Consider the following 23,298-nt stretch of genomic DNA (forward strand, 5'->3'; position numbering starts at 1 on the left):
CATGTTAGATATAATAGCAAACTAGATTTCTTATATCTCAGCCAAAATTGTTTTAACATGAAAAAGCTGGCATAATTTTCCACTTGCAGCTCTAGAATTTATTTTCTGCACATTTTCTCTTCTCATTTCCCTAGGCAATATTTTTCTGTTGAATAGACTCCCTTTGGTAAGGGACTTGCAAGCAGATGTAATGGCAGGAAATTGAGCTAGTGCTCCCAGTGCTAAACATAAGCCATTCTTGTTTGTCATTTCCTCAGCACAGTAAGAAAAATTAAATGTTTGCTACTTATAGGAGTCAGAAACATTGCAAAACACATTTACATTGAGTATTAAATCTTAATTCCTAAATGAAAATTAAAATACAATGTTCAATGTCTTTAATTCTTGATATGCTATTAAACAATATGAGGCAGATTTGCAAGCTGCAGGAAAATGGGATGGAGTAGACACATCCTTTGCTTTCTCAATGTGACTCCAGTATCATCTTTTAAACAAAGCAGCTTTTAGAGTAACTTGTACATACCCCAAACTGATAGTCGAATGTGCTGCTAAGAATTTAGTGATCCACTTTAAGTTTCTTAAGTCTTCTTTAAAAAGGAACAAGGAATCCGAGGGCCATTTTCTAAGTGACCCTGCCTGGTTTACATAGGGCATAACACAGGCAGGAAGTGGAACAAAGCAACAAAGATATCTAAAAATAAGCATGTTTTATAATTCCAAGTTTGATTCTTTGGCCATAGACTATTTTGAGACTTTGAGTATTAAAACTTCACAGCTGCTTCTTAAAAGGAATAAGGATATCTATGATATGGTTGAACATGACATATTTAATATCTATATATTTATATAATAATCATAATAAACCTGCAATAAATGAACAACAAAATTTCTCAAAGTGCAGTGGCACGATCTCAGCTGACTGCAACCTCTGCCTCTCAGGTTCAAGTGATTGCCCTGCCTCAGCCTCCCAAGTAGCTGGGATTACAGGCGCCTGCCACCATGCCCAGCTAATTTTTTGTATTTTTAGTAGATACGGGGTTTCACCATGTTAGCCAAGATGGTCTCGATCTCCTGACCTCGTGATCCACCCGCCTTGGCCTCCCAAAGCGCCGGGATTACAGGCATGAGCCATGGCGCCTGGCAATTTCTCAAAGTGTTTAACATGAAATATTGACAGAAGAAAATCTACGTGAGATTATTACAATAATACACATTCCTGGGCTCTTTCCCTGACCAACTGATTAATAATACATGGGAATGGATCTTGAGCATAAGCAGTTTTACCAGTTGACTTGGTGATTCTTAGTATGCTAAAATTTGAAAAATCTTCATCTACCTTATATTAATAAAGGGATCTGAATACACAGTCCCTTCTCAGAGTGACAATGTTAGGAAACAGCAAAGTCAGTATACACATCTAGGTTTTATGTAGTTCCCATGCTTTCTCTTCTGTGTTACTCAGTCTCAGGTATGACCAACAGGAATCAAAATGAATAATCTTTCTTATCTATTTACTGAGAGACTGCATAGGGTCCTATCAGCTGTCAGGGAGGTAAGGTTGCTGATAATTATAGAATCCTGAAATTGAAAGAGATGCTAACGTGATCAGTCTATCCTCCATACGAATGCCTCAATTCCTGACTATGTTCCAGAATGGCTGTTTTTCATTATTCCATTATATATTATAGTACTTCCACCAACTGCTAATTCTAGTTTCAGATACTTTTCATTAAGAGTTCATTTTTATATTTGACTAAAATATTATTCTTCTTATAGCTGTTTCTACTAGCTGCATCTGGTTCTGCTGTGTAAAGTAGCAATGATTAAGGCTACTCACTACAAATACATTACAAATACAATTACAGTATTTAAGGTTGCTTTGCTCATATTTTAAGTTTTTTCATTTGATAAATTAATTAAAGTATATAATTCAAAATACTTATTGAGGTTTTTTTGTGAGAGGCATAGCTTTGCATAAGGGAATGGAAAGTAGTAATTATTGAGAGCTTGCTGTGCTAGTCATATGCTAACTGTTAAGCTGGGCTATCTCACTGGATCCTTTGGATTAGTTATATTAAGCAACAGATATTTATCTCTCTTTTTCAGAGGAGAGAAAACAGTCTTAAAAGGGTTAAATATTCATGATTACACAGCTGGAAACTGGTTGAAACATAAATTAGCATAAACCTTAAATTCTAACTTTTTTCTTCAGTCTTCTACCTCGAGCATTAGAAAATACTTTCCATTCGTCATTGTTGAACCTCAGAGTGTTATTTCTAAAATGAAGCAGAATTTATCAGTCTAGACTGATAAGCAAAATTAGATAAGAGATTTGTCTCCTCTATTCTGGATGTAGCATCATAACTGCTTAAAATCAACATTGCAACTACCTATAGGTGATGTGCAAATCTCATCACAGTTTTACTCAGAGCTCACAGTCACTTAAAACTCCTCAATCTGATAGATCGATATACAAAAATTACTTGCATTTATATATATAGCAATTAACAATCTGGAAATGCAATTAAAATACTACATTTGCAATACTATGAAAAACAGAAAAGTACTTAAGACAAAAGAAATGCATGACTTGTACCCTGAAAAACTATCAAACATTGCTGAAAGAAATTTTGAAAGATTAAAGTAGGCCAGGCACAGTGGCTTACGCCTGTAATCCCAGCACTTTGGAGGCTGAGGGTGGATCACAAGGTCAAGAGATCGAGACCATCCTGGCCAGCATGGTGAAAGCCCGTCTCTACTAAAAATACAAAAATTAGCTGGTCATGGTGGCAGGCACCTGTAGTCCCAGCTACTCAGGAGGCTGAGGCAGGAGAATCGCTTGAACCCAGGAGGCAGAGGTTGCAGTGAGCCGAGATCGCGCCAGGGCACTCCAGCCTGGTGACACAGCGAGACTCCGCCTCAAACAAAAAAGAAAAAAAGATTTAAGAAAATGGAGAGACATTCCATGTTTATGGATTGAAAAAAAAAAACAGTATTATTAAGATAATGTTTTGGTCTTATTATTTGCAAAGAAATGTAAGGGACTCAGAATAGCCAATACAATCTTGAAAAGGAACAACAAAGTCACAGTACTTTAAATTGTAGACTTCAAAACTTATTGTAAAGCTACAGTAACCAAGGATACCTGTATAAAAACATCTCATGTTTTTATCTCATCCCATAAATATACACACCTACTATGGTAACCACTAAAATTAAAAATTAAAATCAAAACAAGAAAATATGGTATTAGCATAAGGATAAATCAATAAAAAAATTGAAAGTTGAGAAATGAACTCATGTTTGTGGTCAGTTATTTTTTGACAAGGATACTAAAGAAGTGCAATTAAAAACAGATATTATTTAAAAATGTGTTATAAAGACTAGGACAACTGAATAACAACATGCAAATAATAAATGCAAAACCTTACCTAACACCATCCACAGACACACACAAAAAATTGAAGAATATTGATCTAAATGTAAGAAATAAAAGCACACACATTATATAAGAAACCATAAGAAAAAAAATTAGCGTGCTTAAACAGGTAAATAATTCTTTAGATATATCAAAAGCATGAAGAATAAAATGATGAGTTCAACTTTATTGAAAATAAAAGCTTGTGTGTTTCAGAAGACACAGATTAGGACTTCAGGTTCTGCTCTGACACATAAAGGTCTTGGAAGACTCCACTTCTACCTTCACAACAAGCAAAAGGCTGAACAGACTGATAATAATTTTTCTTAGATGTATCAAAGAATTAATGTTACAGAAAAACTACCACCCCAAAAACTGGTGAGACCGTGAATACAGAGAACACAGACAAGCTACCTAAGTGAAAGCTGCTGAAGCCAGTAGTTGATGGGAATATTTATGTAATATCTTTAATAAATTTCTGGAGGCCGAATATGGACTACCATGAAATATGAAAACTCCTAGAGGCTTAGTTTAAGGTGAGGTGAGCCCTCTCTACTGAGAATTTTACCTTTCTGAGAACCATGAGGTTTTAATGGTGAAGATGGGAGAATAGAGAAGCACCACTTATGTTTGTTCAAAGGGGGAAAGAATGTACCAATTTTTCAATATAAGCATAAACTTATCATCAAACTCAGCAATTCTACATCTAGGTGTCTACTCAACAGAGATTAAAACATTGCCATACAAAGTGGTTTATGCAAATGTTCATAGCATCATTTTTTCTTAATAGCTACAAATTAAAAATAATCCAAAAGACATCAACTGGTGAATGGATAAAGAAATGTGGTACACCACACAATAAAATGTTTTTCAGCAATAAAAAGGTACAAACAAATACAAAAATAAACCATGTTTGTGGTTGCCTGAGGCTTAGTGTGGGGATGGGGACTCATTGTATTAAAAAAAAAAAGAAAGGCATGTGGGATCAAATTAGGGAAATGAAAATGTTCTGAAACTGGATTACAGTCCTAGACTCGGCAAACGTGATGAATGATTGAAACATACACTTACATGGGTGAATTTTTATGGCATGTAAGTTACATCTCGATAAAGCTATTTTTAAAATTATATATTTCAAAAATAATTAGCTTCATTGTGCCTTTCACCCATTCTAATTTTTAACAGAGTACCAATCTCTTCTGTTCAGAAGTAAATAGAAAAAAGTTAACCAAAAATATCTCCTACTCTAGTTTTCTTTCTTGATAATGATGATGTAATTATTTTAGCCAATAAAACATACATTTGGGGCTCATGTTACACTTCATCTTTATACCTACATCTTCATTTGATCGCAGAATCCTGTGGCTCCCTCTTTGAAACAGACTTTTCATTGTTTGTTCCTAATTGTTCCTGTGATTGCCTAGATTCAGGTTCCTATTTAATCTCACTTTAATTATTTTTAAAATTTGCTAATTCAGTGGTTTTTGGATTTCTGAATTCATTACAACTGAAAATCAAGTTAAAACAAGAAATAGGAATAAAGTTACTATCAATTTTATTAAGTAAGGACGTTAAAAACAAAGTAAAACTACATTATATCCTAGTTTTTGTCCTTGTATAAAACTAAATAGCATTCATTCAATATCTGATTAAAGGAAAGTCATATAAAGGCATAGGTTAAGATTCTAAAACACACCCCAAAATAGACAAAATATAAAGGTAGAAATGTGATAATGAATTTTATTTTTTGATTTAAAAAAATGAAATTAAGTTCTGCCTTCTTATTCAGTTTGGACATTCAATAAAGCAACGCAGATTGGAGCTTAAGTCTCTAGGCTGGTAGAGTCAGTATTTTGATATTGCTACATTAAAATGGAAGCAATACATTTCACAATATTTAACGCAAATCAGAATATTATGGCTAAATTTAGACAAGGCAAAAAAGTCTCTCTAGTTTTATTTATTAAAAATTTCCAGATGAATTGCTCAGAATCTGACTTTCTAAAAGCTCCATAGATGGTTCTTATGAATGGGAAATCTATTATTAGTGAAAAATGACATATATATTTGAATCATCTGGAGAAATCAAAAAATAAACACAACAAATGTCTAGACCTTACCCACTGAGGTGCTGAAGTAATTTTTCTGCAATGGGTTGTGGGCATCAGTATTTTGTAAGTACTCTTCGGCTGACACTATTCTGGAGACAGAGCTAAGAAGTACTAGTCTAGAATTTGAAAACTGATGTTCATGCATGTCCCACTAATTCCTATTACTCACACCTGATTTATGTCACTCATTGTATTACTTTCTTCATTATTATCTATAATTGAATCTGCAGGCTCTGAATACTGAGCACTCTACGTACTAAAAGGTGTAGCTTCTTAGGAGTAGAGACTCCAATACAAAAGTCTAGAGGACAGAAGTCAGGTTAGTGAAATAACATTTATATTTGTTCTGGTGGAGGCAGCTTTTTGAAGAGCCCCAGGTCCAGATTGAGACCAGAACAAGATAGTATCTGCTTCTGGAACTTACTGAGGACAGAAGAGTTATCCCTGACAAAGGAGAACAACAAAAGTAGAAGAGAGAAACAAATAACATATGAATAAATCAATTTATGATTTGAAGGAGGCTTCAATAAGAAAAGTAGACCAGAATGTTGCTTTAAGGAATCCTAGGAAACCACAAATACATTTTCCATTTTGCCTCCAATGAGAAAATGTTTTTATGTAGTTTCAAATATAGATATCAAGAAATAAAAACACCACCCTTAAAATTAACACCATGGTCTTATCACTCGATTGAATACAAACATTTGAAAATCTGAACTAGCTCCCTTGTTCAAATTAAATTTCTTAGCTTGGAAATCCAGGGCCCCTCACTCTCTAGTCTTCAATGATTGTTGTAGGCACATATCCTACCATTTTGTATACTATGTATTTTAGCCATACTGCTGTGATAGCTTCCTGCCTCTGCCAATTTGCTTACTGTCAAAGACCTACCCATGCTTCAAACTATAGTAAAAATCTTCCTTTCTGCCCAAAGTCTTTTTGACTCTCTCCTCCTTTGGAAGTGAATTTCAAGCATTTTATTTATACTTCTTATTAACTTTATGTTCTAAATTGCACAGTTTGGATACATGTTTAAATAAACAAAGAGTTGAAGGCAAAACTGTTGAGTAATTCGTTTTTCTTTTCTTTTTTTTTTTTTTGAGACGGAGTCTCGCTCTGTCGCCCAGGCAGGAGTGCAGTGGCGCGATCTCGGCTCACTGCAAGCTCTGCCTCCTGGGTTCACGCCATTCTCCTGACTCAGCCTCCCGAGTAGCTGGGAGAGTAATTCATTTTTCTAAATCCACTTTGGCAACCAGAAGAGAAAAAAGAGATCACTTGTTTAACTTACTTTTCTATTCCTCCTTATCATTATTATATATTTTGTAGCTGCAGCCTGATTTCCTTTCAGCATAAATAGTTTCATCAGACACTTTTCAAGTTGGATTAAAGCCTAATTTTGAATCTATCCAACACAATTGTTGTCATTTGCTGTTCTCAAATCTAAATGTAATAGATCCATTAGCTTAATTTTGCCAAAGTTCAAAAAAATAAAATTCCATTGCACTTTTAATGAGTGAAAAGACTCATTGAACAAATTCCATATTTCCTATCATTTGAAGGAAATGAATCTCCCTTCCTCTACCATGATGTCTCTGTATGCTGGGTGTATTTGCTTTACATGGAGAAATACATCCTATAAGGTTTTTTGTTGGCTTTTTTTTTTTTACATTTTAACAGCTTTCTATCACGTAGCTGCGGGAATGATCACCTTGCTTAGCCTGTGGTCCTCCACTTACCTGTCTAAAAACTCATATTCATAGTTGTCCTAAGAATCTGGTTGCAATGCTTAATGGAACACTTACCTGATTCACAACAAAAGAACATTTACGGCCAGGCACAGTGGCTCATGCGTGTAATCCCAGCCCTTTGGGAGGCCGAGGCGGGAGGATCACGAGGTCAGGAGATCAAGACCATCCTGGCTAACATGGTGAAACCCTGTCTCTACCAAAAATACAAAAAATTAGCCCGACGTGGTGGCAGGCGCCTGTAGTCCAAGCTACTCGGGAGGCTGAGGCAGGAGAATGGCGTGAACCCGGGAGGTGGAGCTTGCAGTGAGCCGAGATTGCGCCACTGCACTCCAGCCTGGGCGACAAAGCAAGACTCTGCCTCAAAAAGAAAAAAAAAAAAAAAAAGAAAAGAAAGAACATAAAGAACATTTACTTTCTTATATTTAAAAGTACAATCCTTAGATAGTAGATATTACATATAAGTAGTAAGTTTCATGGTGGCATGAATTACAATTGTTAAAACACTTATGCTTTTTTCTCATGTCTAATACTGTAAAAAGCATCTTAAGTTTTTCTTACATCTTGAGAGTCACAGGCAGTGGTACTTGGACTTCCTTCCTTTGTTGACTCAACTTGAGAGCTCTCATTGTTTCCAGAAGCACTTTGTTGAGGCTTAAAAGAGACGAAGAGAGATAGAAAGAAAGAAATCACTAAATACAAGAGAAATAGTTTGAACAAAAAGATCCAAATCGTTATTGTAACACATGATATAATATTATAGCAACATTGCAATCAAAATAAAACAATAAAATGGAAATTTGTATATATCAGAGACCATAAAATATACCTTGAAAAATTCTTAACTTTGAAATTAAATAAATTATATTTAATTTTGCATTAGTGATGTCCATTGGGATTATTTTCTTACTGAAAATATTTATTTCTTCCATGGTAAGATTTTATTTGAAGGATTCTAGTCCCTCACAAAGTATATATCCTGTCCTTTCTTTTTATTTTAACCCCCAGTATATGGAGAAATAATACGTGAATAAGAAAATAACCTGATTTTCTCGATAGAAAGAAAATGATTTGTAACACTTCATAATATACATAGTGGATTATATTAACTCCGATGCTTTACTAACTAATCAAACTCTGCTTTATATTTCCAGAAACCCTAAATATTATTCTAGAATTCATCTCTCTAGAAACACAATTGAAAATAAAAGAAGAGAATAAAAAAAGAAAAGAAAAGAAAAAGCTGCTTCCTAGTTCTGGTCAGAGAAGGATATGCCCTAATTGTTGTATAGAAGTACCACTATAGGTAGGTTTAAGATTATCCATTCAAATGTGTATGTGTTTCTTGGGAAGAGCTGATTTGAATATTGGTGTTACACTCAGCTCCTCAATCCATGAGGGTACTGTTTTAGGGCAACAAAATAAACTAGTAAATGCTAATTTGCCTGAGTCTGAGACTTTGATCACACTGCATCACAGAAGAGGAAGAAATTAGGTTTCTATCCATTAGGGGTCGAGGAAAACTAAGACACGGTCTGGAGAGAGTACTCAAATCTCACCCAGGTTTTTTTTACCTGCACTACTTTCTACACAGCACTCTCCTGGTTTTTCACAGGCAAGTACCTTCTTTAGCAGGAGAACACTTTTACAAAAACAATATCTTTATAAAACTAAAATCCAAGAATAGTTAATAAAGCTGATAGAATATTAAATGTAAACAAGAAAATGAATAAAACAACTAGAATATTAGAAAAACAATAGAAAATAAAGTAACTAAGTTCACTAAAACTGATCCTATATAAAGTCACTCAAATGCCGGGCTCTGGGTATAATAATAAATAAATAAATAAATAGATAGATAAATAAATAAATAAAAAGTAAATACATTCTTCTTAATTTATACCTAAAGAAATTTAACTTCATTGGGTGGAATCCAGAAGGCATTTAGTGTTTTCCACCTCCCATACTCCCTTTTTCTTTCCTGTCTTTCCTTTGTTTAGGAATCCTACGTCTTACCTCCCCTCTAACTTCTCTAGGATTAAAAAATAATTAAACAGGAGAACAAAAGTTCTTCTTTCTAATCCTATTAAATTTATTCAATAAGCTTTGGGGTTGCCCTTTAAATCAAGCCAATGAACAAACCAGTGTTCTGTTTCAGATGCCTTTGGTAAATACAAAGATGACAAAGGTAACATTTGGGTCTTCATAGAGTTCACCTAATCTGATTGTTATTCACATAAGTAACTCTAATATAAAGCTTATTAAGTACAGGGAGGCAGAACAGACTTGTATATATTTTAAAAGAATGATGGTCAATTCCATTTGGGGTAATAAAAGTTCTACTGAAGAGAGTTATTTTTGAAGTAGGTCACTGAATAAATATGGCAAGAATGAGGGAGGCCATCCAGGTGAAGGAAAACATTTAAGCTAAGAAACAGAAGAATGAGACTCAGTTGTTGGCTTGTTGGTCTATAGGGTAGAAGGAGCAATAAGCATGATTAAAAATACTAAAAAGTAGAGAGGAGACCCCAAAATTGAGCTACAAAATTTATGCTTAATTTAGCTGTCAAAGGGGGGCTGGGTGCAGTGCCTCAGGCCTGTATTTCCAGCATGTTGGGAGACAGAGGCAGGAGGATCTCTTGAGGTCAGGAGTGCAAGACCAGCCTAGACAACATCATGAGTCTCCTGTCTCTACAATTTTTTTTTAATGTGGTAGTTTACACCTATAATCCTCGCTAAAGAGGAGGCTGAAACTGGAAGATGGCTTGAGTCCAGAAATTCTAGGCTGCAGTGAGCTGTGATTGTGTCACTGCACTCTTGCCCTGCATAGGCTCTAACTTAAAAAAAAAATACCCAAAGGGGGGGTCCCTTGGATATTTCAAATCAGAGTTATGATATGGCTAGAGCCCCTGTCAGCAAGATATGACAACAGTACATAGGCAAAAATGAAACAGTAGAAAATGAGAGTGGGGAAACTAATACAGAAGCAATTAAAATGACCAGGTATATGGCAACAACAGCTGAACTGAGATGTCAATCCTGGTGGTGGAAGAGATTGAATAGTAATTGTATGTTCTGAACAAGGGTTAAAATTTATGCCATTTGAAGAATTCTACGTAATACAGAATTCTGAAATATAGAAACTGAAGAAAAGCTATGTTTTTAGCAAGAAGGGCAATTTTATATTCCTAACTGAGAGTTTAAAGCACTTGCAACTCCTAATAGGTAAGTATTATTGGATATCAGTGTTAAAAAAATACCATTCTTAACAAGAGTCAAAACAGCTATTTATTCTAGGTAAGATCTACTGAACATCCACCACCTGTCTTCCCACAACCACCAACTTGCAGATGCTTTGAGGAAGCAGGTTAAAAAGAACAAGAGTAATAAATAAACAGTAATACTGGAAGTCTCCCCTGGTAGTCACAGCCAGAACCACAGCTGCAAAATCATGAAGAATGGATTGAATCACACTAACAGGCAAGGGACAATTTCAATGTATTTTGTTTCTAAACAATCAGATGACAGAATAAATAGTCCCAGAATTTCCTTGTAAATTTCTTTTCACATATAGTGGCATTAAAGGAAATTAAAAAATAAAACACATCCATTATTCTAGCAAATCTACTTTTATTTCTGCTACCCTCCCAGTCTTTGTTAATATCCACATGCATGAATATCTTACACAGTCACAATTATTGTATCCATGCCATTTTTATTCTGCTTTTACACATAACATGAAATGATGCTATATCTGGTTTGTATCTATACTTTACAGGTCTAACAAATTATAAGGTTTTTTAAAAATGTATATTATAGTTGATGATTTTTGAAATTTTCAATTTTGGGTTTTATAGATAATATTTTGGTGAACATTAACCTTCTTGGTACCAGTCTGCATAACTCATACCATTCTAATCACTGATCCAAACATCAGGCTATTATAGGCTCGGAGTTCCTTAAAGGAAGATATCATGCATTATTCATTGTTTCATCTTGGAAGCTAGTACATATTTTTCATTCATAATTTTTTGTTTCCTTCTTTTCCCTTTTCACCATTTATTTATGATTTTTTAGGATTAAGAGAAGGTAAAATTAGGGTCAGTACTGCAGCAAGGGTAGTGGACATGTTTACTGCTAGAGAAATCTTCCTAAAATGTAGCAATTTAAATTGTATTTCACAATATGAACAAACAAACATTTATTATGCATCCGCTCTACAACAGTATTATGTTTAGAATCAAATATCTGAAACAGATATGTATCTCAAAGAGCTCCCATTTGCTCCTCAGTAGCTGCTCATCTTTCCTTCTACTTTCCTAATAATCATTGACTCATTTTATTTTTTGGAGGATTACTTTTCTCTCATGGTATGGTATATCCCAAGCATTGTTTTGTGCATTTAATTTCCTGACCAGTTCAAGATATGTGCACATACATAATCCAAGTTAGGTCATTAGAAGCCTTGGAACTTAGCTGACCAGATTCAAGACAGTCTACCAATGGTTAGCTATGTTAATTTCAGCAGGGTGTCTTGTACAAGTTGTTTCTACAATAAAACCATTTTTGTGATTCATGTGTCCCACCCAATCTAATGAAGCAAAGTTTATTTCTGCCTGTGCCCAGGCTTGTTTCTCCCATCTTCTGGCTAATACTATGAGTTATAATGGTCAACCAAGAAATCTCCTTTACTAAAATTGGTAAAGATCAGTATTTTTTGCATGTAACCACAGAGGCCTGGATGATACAGGGAATCAAATCAATAAAGTGAAACTGACAACACAAGTTCTGAGATAGTGTTTTACCGTAAACACTACCAGAAGGAAAACATCAACCAGTTATGAAAGCTCAAAAGAGTAATAACAGGTTCAGCAATGATGGAAATTTGATTTTAGCATAGATATTCAGTAAATTCCTAAAAATAAAACTATGTAGCAGATGGATCCTTTTCATGCTCACTTAATTATGTTTTCTCATGCAAATATTGTGCATTTATTAAAATGTGCCCAGATTTTGAAAGTAAGGCTGAGGCAAAGAATATATTGAAAGTAAATTAATTATCATCTATCCATAATTTATTCTTGTGTGTCTTTGATATTTTAGATGGAAGATAAAAGGGGCTTCCTTCACTATGAAGTTCACACACAGCAAGGAGAAAAGAATGACAGTGTAACTTTCTTTCTTTTTTTTTTTTAGTTATTCTTTACGTCTTATTCTATGAATTAATGAAAGGCTGCCCTTGTGCTCATCTATCAGAACTGGGTTGTCTGGTTTACTACTGGTTTTTTAATCAATACTAATGCTATCCCACTTAATTTTGCTTTAATTCATGTACATATATTAATTACTTTTAACAATAGGAAGAAAATATACATTTCTTCACGAGTGTGAGCACCAAAGCATAAAAGTTAATTTTTTAAATACAAACACATAATATTTAATTAATGAACTGCTTGCTTTCAAAAATAATAAATGTCATCCTTCATACATGCCTTTGCCATCAGTGCGATGGCTCCTTGTGGAAAGAAACCTCATTGAAACTGGTTAATTAACACCAGAATGATAACTGAATTTAGGGAAAGATGATGTATTTTGGAGTGAAAGGAATACAGTCTCAAACTATATATATATATATCAGATATGTATAGACTATATAAATATATAGTCTGAGATCCATTTTATAAAAACGAACAATCAAATGACAGCAACAACAAAAGCAAAAAGCACACTGCAATTTATGTACTTTTTACATAATGTAACATATATATATACACACACTGTATATAATATATAGTCTGATATATATTATATATGTATATATTGTCTGATATATATGATATATATAATATCAAGGATTATGAAATATAATCAAGAGCTAGGAAAATGAGTCTTTAGTACATTAGAAATTACTGGAAGATGGAGTAATTTAATCAAGGATATATATATCCTTGCAGAGCCTCTGTTTTTTGCAGCTCTGTCACATGATGTAAAAAGTACCTAAATTGCAGTGTGCTTTTTGCTTTTGTTGTTGTTGTCATTTGCTTGTTTGTTTTTAGGAAGGGAGAAATTGAATATGAAGTAGTGTCAGGCATCTGTTACACAGCTATCACTTGAAGATGTATGATTGACTTGATTCTTACTCTAGGGAGGTGTGGATTAAAAAGAGATTGACCAGTGTACTGGGCTAAATCGTAGAATGTGGAGGTCCCCAAAAGATATGTCAATGTTCTACTTTATATGACAAAAGATTTGATGATATTAAGGCTATTAAGATGAGTAGATTACCCTGTGTATTAGTCAGCTTGGTCTACAACAGAAAAATCAGAATGAGTGGCTTAAAACAACAGAAATCTATTTTCTCCCAGTTCCAAAAGCTAGAAATCCCAAATCGAGGTCCAGCAGGATCAGTTTCTTATGAAGACTGTCCTCCGAGCTTGCAGCTGGCCATCTTAGAACTATCCCCACAGCACAGAGGAAACAAGTTCACTGGTTTAGTTTCTTACAAGAACACTAATTCTACCAGATCACGCTCCCACCATTATGACTTCATTTAACATTAATTACTTTCACAAAGGCCCTATACCTTTGTGGTGGTTATAGCTTCAACATATTACTTTTGGGAGGACAGATTTCACTCCATAGGATCTGGATTATTATGTTGGCCCTAAATGCTATCACAAGTGTCCTTATAAGGTAGAAGAAGAGGGAGATTTCACACAGAAACATGGAATAGAAGGCAAGGTGGTAATGGGGGCCGATATAGACAGCCACAAGCCCAGGTATCTCCAGACAACCACGAGAAGCTGTGAGAGGCATAGAATGGATTCTCCCCCAGAACCCCTAGATGAAGTATAGTCCTGGCAGATTTCAGATTTCTAGCCTTTAGATTTATGAGAGAAAATATTTATGTTGTTTTAAGTCAGCAAGTTTGTGGTATTTGTTACAATAGCAATAGGAAACAAAAACAACTACTTCTTCCAGTAATTTATAATGTACTAGAGACTCATTTTCCTAGCTCTTGATTATATTTCATATTCCTATGCAAGGCAAAATAATTTAATATTCCCTCATTAGAATACCCAAACTTTCTCTTAGCTTTTCTGATAAAAAGTTTGAAGCCTACATCTTTTAAATGGTACTCAAAATTCATGTTAAACATTATGAAAACTTCAATTAAATTAACTGTTTTGTAAATGGATAGAATAAAAATCCCTAAGAGGATAATTGTAAAATCAAGAATTCCAGAATAAATGAAATATGTTAGTCTTTTTCTTGTGCCATTAAAAAAATAGCAGGCATATTACATAAGTGGCTTTTTTTCTAATTTAACTTGATTTTTTCTATAGTCTGTGCATATTTTTAACATATAACATGAGGAAATTTTTAAAAAATTGATATATGACATTTTTTCCTTAGCAGTGCAAATATACTGAAGTGGTGGTCCCCAACCATTTGGCACCAGGGACTGGTTTTATGGAAGACAATTTTTCCATGAATGGGGAGACAATGATTTTGGGATGAAACTGTTCCACCTCACATCATCAGACATTAGATTTTCATAAACAGCACATAACCCAGATCCCTCACACACACAGTTCACAATAGGGGTTCCCCTCCTGTGAGAATCTAACGCTGCCGCTGATCTGACAGGAGGCAGAGCTCAGGCGGTAATGCTTGCTCACCTGCTGCTCACCTCTTGCTGTGTGGCCGGCTTCCTAACAGGCCACGGAACAGTATCAGTCCATGGCTGGGGACCCCTGCACTGAGGAATACTCAAGGAGAGTAAAAGTGGCTAACATAGAAAAATCCCTTTGATCCTGGACCCACAAGGGTCTTCAAAGTGATAATAAATTGTGTATGTCTGTGTATAAAATAATACATATTACATATATAAGATACATATCACTTTATATACATATATAATCAATTCATATATTTAAGCTGATTGGTGAGCACTTTAAATGCAACATTTTATTTAATTGTCTTAAAACAGAATGAGATGGATTTTATTTCTGACCAAGATGAAGTAACAATAATCACATTTACAGTAATACCCCTTATATATGGTTTCACTTTCTACGATTTCATTTACCTGAGGTCAACCAAGGTTTGAAAATATGATGATATTTTGAGAGAGAGAGAGAGAGAGAAAGAGAAAGACCACATTCACTTAACTTTTATTATGGTATATTGTTTTAATTGTTCTATTTTATTATTAATTATTGTTGTTAATATCTTACTGCGCCTAATTTATAAGTTAAACTTTATCATAAGTATGTATAGAAAAAATACAGCATATAGAGGATTCAATACTATCCAGTTTCAGGCATCCAGTCAAGGTCTTGGAAAATATCCCCTGCAGATAAGGAAAGACTACTGTTCTATGCCACCTGAAACCATGAAGAAAATGAACAAAATATAAACAATGGTATTAAGAAAACTGACAACAGGTAATGAGGGGCAGTGGTTCCAGAGAGAAAGGACACAAATGAAGGGCACATAGCCTGTAGCAACTAGATGCCAGAATGAGGCAGTCAAGAGCTAAAACACTGAGAAATGATGGGTACCAAAGACCAATTTTGGTAGCGATACAATTCTTCCAAACTCCACACGTGCAGTGGACTCTCCAGGAATCAAACCATGGGCTATAGTAAGGATCATGCAGATGAATGAAATGATTGGAATAGTCATTTTGTTTAACCGACTTCATTTAATTTCCTAGAATCCTGACAAAAATGAGATCATCAACTTCTTTAAAGGCAAAGACAATGCTCCTTTCATCTCTACAACTCATCACATTGAGCATTAAGGCTGTCAAAAAGAAGATGGTTAAAACATCACAGAACTCTTGGGATATTGCAACTGAAATCTATGAGACAGATATTATTAGCTCCATATGCTGGGTGAAAAAACAGACTGAGAGGTCCACTGAGTTAGGAGAATCAAATAGCATTTGGATTATACAGCTAATTATTTAACCTATGCTGTCAGATTCCGATCTATTTGTTCTTTGACTTCCACCTTAATAGGTATTGTGATTTTCTACTTGTGTGAAAGTGGTTGACAGAATTTGTTACTGTTCACCTTGAGTTCCCTCTTGAAATCAGATTTATGTAATGACTTCCCCAGGGGTATTCTGTGCTATTGGCAAAAAAAAAAAAAAAAAAAAAAAAATGGAAAGAAAGAAAAGTGGCTCTCTACAGAGAACTATGCATATACAGAGTTTGCTAACATATAAAAATCAAGTTCTGTTTGGAGAATACAAATGCTCATATGCATTTATTGAATTAAGTTTGCCAAATATTTTATTCTTCTATGATTTACTAATTTTGGTCTTCTAGAAATTTCTGTTGGTTTTATATATTTATAGGTTGTTAATAGATAAAATAATGTCATATAGAGGGGGTGTGACTGTGGTCCACCCATGATCCTTCCAAAATCATGCCTTCTTTGACTTTAATTCATGCATATAAAATGAGAAAAAGTGTGATCAGAGAAAGTGTCTGTAGTGATATCTAAAAACAATTTTTCAAAAAAGATGACCTACAGAGTTTGAAAAAAATTTTAAAGGACAATAGTTGTCCTTGCTCTACCTGCCTCTCTATTCTCAGGGAATAGAGATTTGCTACAATAAAAAATTTTAAAAATTACAAAATAAATAATAAACTGTTCCAACTCTGAATGGTGCCTGGGGAAGATACGAGTGAAGGGACTGGGGGACTACTCATCTCACTTTGGACCTCTAGGATCTTAGTTGCAGGACTCTCCATACCCCCATGGACATGTGAGCTGGCAGGGGGATCTCCCCAGGGATTAGACAGAGATGGAGCTGCAGCACACATGGATTTGGGGACCTTTGAGTATGGGTCAGCTCCAGCAGAGCTGGGCCATAAGTGCCCTCCCACCAGAGCTCCTATCTCCCTCTAAGAGGCTTTAGCCCCAGCTAACTGCCAGGGATAAAACAGGGCCTGATTCCCTGTAGGACTGGGGCCCATCAGTCCTACAGGCCTACCTGCCTACCAGGACCACCTAGGGCCTCTGCCTGGCCACCCCAAAGGTGCATGTACACAGCGTAGCCTCAATTGTGCAGCCTGGGTCCTTTGTTCCACCTGAGTGCATTTTGGCAGCCTGAAAGCCCTTTGCATCCCCCAGTGCACCCAAAACCCAACCCCAAGGATCCAGAGAAGGGAGCTGCAAACAGGTCCTAGAATCCCAGGGCTGTGGCCACCAGCTCAGGTCCAATCTCCAAGGGAGTCCCAAGGCCTGAAAGACCTAACAACAACAATAACAAAAATTGCAAGTACATTTCCGGTGACCAGAGATATCTTTCTCAAACCCCAAGACCAAGGAGCAGACCTGGTGAGGGGGTCACCTCTCTCTTATTTATACCACGGAAAACAGCTGCGAATGTGAGGATATGCAAAGACACTGTGCGGCTAAGAGCGTATGAACCACCCATTGCTCTCAAGTATCCTCTATTGGATTACAGTCCACATATAGCACCAAAAAACACTTTACTAATTCTACCCCCTGCAAAACCAAAAGAAAGAATTCAGGAACAATGACTCTGTACAGAGACATATCCCTATGAAAGCTTCCAGAAATAAAGCCAACTGACTATATTCAATTTACACCACAGTTAAAGAAATGCTAGCCCTTCCAGATGAGAAATAGTCAGTGCAAGAACTCTGGAAATTCAAAAAGCCAGTGTCCCCTTACCTACAAATGAGCTCACTAGCTCCACAGCAATGGTTCTTAATTAGTCTGAATTGTCTGAAATGATAGACTGGAATTCAGAATCTGGATGGCAAGGAAGTTCAGTGAGATCCAGGAGAAGGTTGAAACTCAGTTCAAGAAAGCCAACCAATTCAGTACAAAGATTTAAGAATACAAAGATGAAATTGCTATTTTTAGAAAGACCCAAACTGAGCTTCTTGAGCTGAAAGAAAATTGTGTGATTTTGTGATATGTGTGATTTTGCCTCTTTCATCCTGTTGTTGCTGGTTGTTATGTAGACTTGATTTCACAGTTGTTTTACAGTGCCTGTGGGCCATGAGCTTAAGTATATTTTTGTGGTAGCGGGTATGCCTGGTACAGGAATTTCATAATACAACTGTAAGTATTAACAGTAGAATAGACCAAGCTGAGGAAAGCATCTCAAAGCTCTACTAATGGTTCTTCAAATAAATTATGTCAGACAGAAAAAAATTTTAAATAATTTAAAAAATGGATAATACTTCTGAGAAATATGGGATTATGTAAAGGGACAAAATCTATGACTCATTGGCATTCCTGGGAGAGGAGAGAGAAAAAGCAACTTGTACAATATGTTTAATAATATTAATATAAAAATAATAAAATAGAAATCAATACCAAGAATATCTCTCTCAACACATGAAAATTTCCCTAATTTTGCTAGAGAGGTTGACATACATATCCAAGTAATATAGAGAACCTCAGCCAGAGACCATACAAGTTGACTATCCCCAAGGCATGTAGTTATCAGATTTCACCAAGGTGAAGGCAAAAGAAAAAATCTTAAAGGCAGCTAGAGAGAAGGGGCAGGTAACCTACAGAGGAAACTCCATTAGGCTAGCAGCAGACCTCTCAGCAGAAACTTCACAAGCCAGAAAACACTGGTGGCCTATATTCAGCATTCATGGAGAAAAAAAAAATCCAACAAGAATTTTATATCCTACCAAAATAAGCTTAATAGGTAAAGGAGAAAAAAAATCTTTCTCAGAGAAGCATATGATAGGAAATATGTTTTAACTAGAATAGCCTTATCAGAGGTCTTTAAGGGAATGCTAAACATAGATTTAAAAAAACTACACCTGCTACCACAAAAACACACTTAAGCTCACGGCCCCCTGGCACTACAAAGCAACTACACAATCAAATCTACATGACAACCAGCTAACAGCACAATGACAGAATCAAAAGTCACACATATCAGTATTAACTTTGAATGTAAATTGGCTAAACATTCAATTTAAAAGATACAGAGTGTCAGGCTAGATAAAAAGACAAGACCCAATCATTTGTTGTCTTCAGGAGACTCATTTCACGTGTAACAACACTCACAAACTCAAAATCAAAGGGTAGAATAAGAGCTACCAAGCAAATGGGAAACAAAAAAGAGCAGAAATAGCTATTCTTAGATCACATAAAACAGACTTTAAACCAATTAATAATTAACAAGGACAATTAAGGGCATTACATAATGCTAAAGGATACAATCCAACAAGAAGCCTTAACTATCCTAAATATATGCACACCCAACACTGAAGCACACAGATTTAGAAAAGAAATACTTCTTGGCCTAAAAAAAAAATGTAGACAAAACACAATAATCATGAGAGACTTCAACACTCCACTAACAGAGTTAGACAGATCATTGAGGCAGAAAGCTATAAAAGAGATTCTAGTCTAAAACTTGATGCTTGACTAATTAGACCTAATAGACATCTACACAATACTCCACTCAACAACTACAGGATATACATCCTCATCTGTATACAGAACATATTCTAAGAGAGACAACATGTTCAATAATAAAGCAAGCCTTGAAAATTTTTAAAAAAAATGAAATTATACCAAGCACACTCCTGGACCCCAGTGCAATAAAATAGAAATCAATAGCAAGAATATCTCTCTCAATGCATGAAAATTAAACAACTTACTCCTGATTAACACCTGACTGAATACTGATATTAGGGCAGGAAAAAAAAATATTTGAAATTAATGAAAATTGGGACACAACTTGCTCAGATCTCTGGGATGCAGACAAAGTAGTGTTGAGGAAAGTTTAGTCTTAAATGCCTCCATCAAGATGTTAGAAGAATCTCAAATTAACAATCTAACTTTGCACCTAAAGGAATTATGAAAAAAGAACAAACTAACCCCAAAGCTAGAAGAATAAAAGACATAACTAAAACTAGAGAAGAAGTGAATGAAATTTAGATGCAAGAATCCATATAAGAGATTAACGAAACCAAGAGTTGGTTCTTCAAAAAAATGAATATGATTGGTAGACCACTAGCTAGACTAACAAAGAAAAATAAAGAGAACATTGCAATAAGCACAATCAGAAATGTCAAAGGAGATATTACAACACATCCCACAGAAATATAAAACATCCTCAAGGACTATGAAAAGCTCTATACACACAAATTAGAAAATACAGAAGAAATTGATAAATTTCTAGAAGCATGAAATTTCCCAATAATTTAATCAGAAAGATATTGAAACTCTAAATAAATGAATAGCCAATATCAACTTATAAAATTGAATCAGCAATAAAGAATCTATCCGGCAAAAAAGTCCCAGATCAGATGTATTCACAGCTGAATTTTAGCAGACATACAAAGAAGAATGGATACCAATCTTACTGAAACTATTCCAAAAAGTTGGGGAGGAGGGCCTCCATCCTAATTCATCCTATGAAGCCAACATCCATCTGATATCAAAATCTGGCAAAGACACAATGACAACAAAAAATGTAGGCCAATATCCCTCATGAATATAGATGTAAAAAGACTCAACAAAATATTAGCAAACTGAGTGCAGCAGCAGATAAAAAAGTAAATATACCATCATCAAGTAGACTTTATTCCTAGGGTGCAAGGCTGGTTCAACATATGTAAACCAATAAATGTGACTCACCAGTACATCTTTTCCTTCATATTTTAGTATTCTTGACATGAAGATATAAAATTGATGTATATTTTACTGTAATACCCATTCTCCCAGAAATGTCCTTAGATGTTGATAGTTTGATAAGAATAGTGTTTAATCTGTGCATTGTTTTGGGCATTATGGTCAATTTTTGATATTGATTCTTTCAAACAATGAGCATGGAAGGTTTTTCAATTTATTTGTGTCATACCTGATTTTTTTCATCAGTGTTTTGTAGTTCTTCTTGTAGAGATATTTCACCTCCTTAGTTAGCTGTATTCCTTGGTATTTCATTTTCTTTCTGGCTTTTGTAAGTGGGATTGTATTCTTGATTTTACTCTCAGCCTTGACATTGTTGATGTGTAGAAATGCTACTGATTTTCGTACATTGATTTGTATCCTGAAACTTTGCTGAAGTTGTTTATCAGTTACAAAAGCCTTTTGGGAGATTTTTTTAATGATTTTCTAAGTACAGATTCATACTATCAGTAAAGAAAAATAGTTTGACATCTTCTCTTTCTATTTGGATATCTTTCATTTCTTCCTCTTGCCTGATTGCTCTGACTGGGGCTTCCAGTACTATGTTGCATATAAGCAGTGAGAATGAGCATCCTTGCGTTGTTCCAGTTTTCAGGGGCAATGTTTCAAGCTTTTTGATTTTCAGTATGATGATGTTTTGGATTTGTCAAGGATGGCTCCTATTATTTCAAAGTATCTTCCTTTGCTGCCTAAATTGTTGAGGGTTTTTATGATAAAAGAATGTTGGATTTTATCAGAAGCTTTATCTGTGTCGATTGAGATGATCATATGGTTTCTGCTTTTAATTCTATTTATGTAGTGAGCCCACACAGCCAAAGAAATCCTAAGCAAAAAGAACAAGACTGAAGGTAGCATACTACCTGACCTGAAAGTATACTACAAAGGCACAGTAGTCAAACAGCTTAGTATTAGTACAAAAACAGACATGTAGACCAAATAAATGGAATAGAAGGCTCAGAAATAAAGTCAGACACCTACAACCATTTCATCTTTGACAAGGCCAACACAAACTTTCAATGGGGGAAGGACTCCCAATTCAATAAATGAAGCTGGGATAACTGGCTAACCATATGTAGAAGATTGAAGCTGGACCCCTGCCTTTCACAATATACAAAAATTCACAATATACAAAATGGATCAAATATTTAAATGTAAGAACTAAAACTAAAAATCCAGGAACACAACTTGGGAAATACTCTTCTTGACATTGCCCTTGGAAAATAAATTTGGCTAAGTCCCAAAAAGCAATTGCAAAAACAACAAAAAAGACAAGTGAGATCTAATTTAACTAAAGAGCTTCTGCATAGAAAAAGAAACTATCAACAAAACAGACAATCTACAGAATGGAAGAAGATATTTGCAAACTGTGCATCCAATAAAGGCCTAATATCCAGAATCTATAGGGAAATTAAATCAACAGGCAAAATACAAATAACCCTGTTAAAAATGGGAAAAGGACATGAACATACACTTTTCAAAAGAAGATATGCAAGTAATCAACAAACATGTGAAAAAAATGCTCAGCATCATTAATCATCAGAGAAATGCAAATCAAAACTACAAAATTATTTCACACACCAATTAAAATGGCTAATTATTAAAAAGTCAAAAAACAAGAGATGGTGGTGAGGCTGTGAAGAAAAGGGAATCCTTATACACTGTTGGTGGGAATGTAAATTAGTCCAGCCGCTGTGGAAAGGAGTCTGGAGGTTTCTCAAAGAACTTACAATATAGCCACCATTTGACCCAGCAATCCCATTACTGGGGATGGATCCTAAAGGAAGACAAATCATTCTACCAAAAAGACACAGGTACTCCTATGTTCATTGCGGTACCATTCACAATAGCAAAGATCTCAATCGACCCAGGTGCCTGTTTTCCAATGGTGGATGGGATCAAGAAAATGTGTACATGAACACCATGTACACCACACTGCCATAGAAAAAGAAATAAAATTATGTCCTTTGTAGCAACATGGATGGAGTCAGAGGCCATAATTCTAAGTGAATTAACATGGGAACAGAAAACCAAATACTACTTGTTTTCACTTACAAGTAGGAGCTAACCACTGAGCACACATGGACATACAGATGGGAGTTATAGACACTGTGGATACTGGAAGTTGGAAGGAATGTGAGAAGGTTGTGTTCAAAAACTACCTATTGGGTACTGTGCTCTCTACCCAGGTGACAGGAACACTACCCCAAGCCTCAGCATCACACAATATTCCCATGTAACAAACCTACACATGTACATCATGATTCTAAAATAAAGGTTGACTTTTTTTATCCTTTGATTCTAACATGTT

The 23,298-nt window shown here is 35.1% G+C and overlaps 1 protein-coding gene across 2 annotated transcripts in view; it reads right to left on the reverse strand.

The window, feature by feature from the left end:
- The window catches only part of LUZP2 (leucine zipper protein 2), a 562,514-nt gene that overhangs the window by 24,181 nt on the left and 515,035 nt on the right, over nt 1-23,298 (reverse strand). For both annotated transcript variants that reach the window (XM_054523770.2, NM_001132557.1), the window contains 1 exon segment: nt 7,836-7,928. In XM_054523770.2, coding sequence (XP_054379745.1) covers nt 7,836-7,928 — 93 coding nt within the window.

The sequence above is a fragment of the Pongo abelii genome, chromosome 9 (assembly GCF_028885655.2).
Source record: "Pongo abelii isolate AG06213 chromosome 9, NHGRI_mPonAbe1-v2.0_pri, whole genome shotgun sequence".
NCBI classification, from domain to species: Eukaryota; Metazoa; Chordata; class Mammalia; order Primates; family Hominidae; genus Pongo; species Pongo abelii.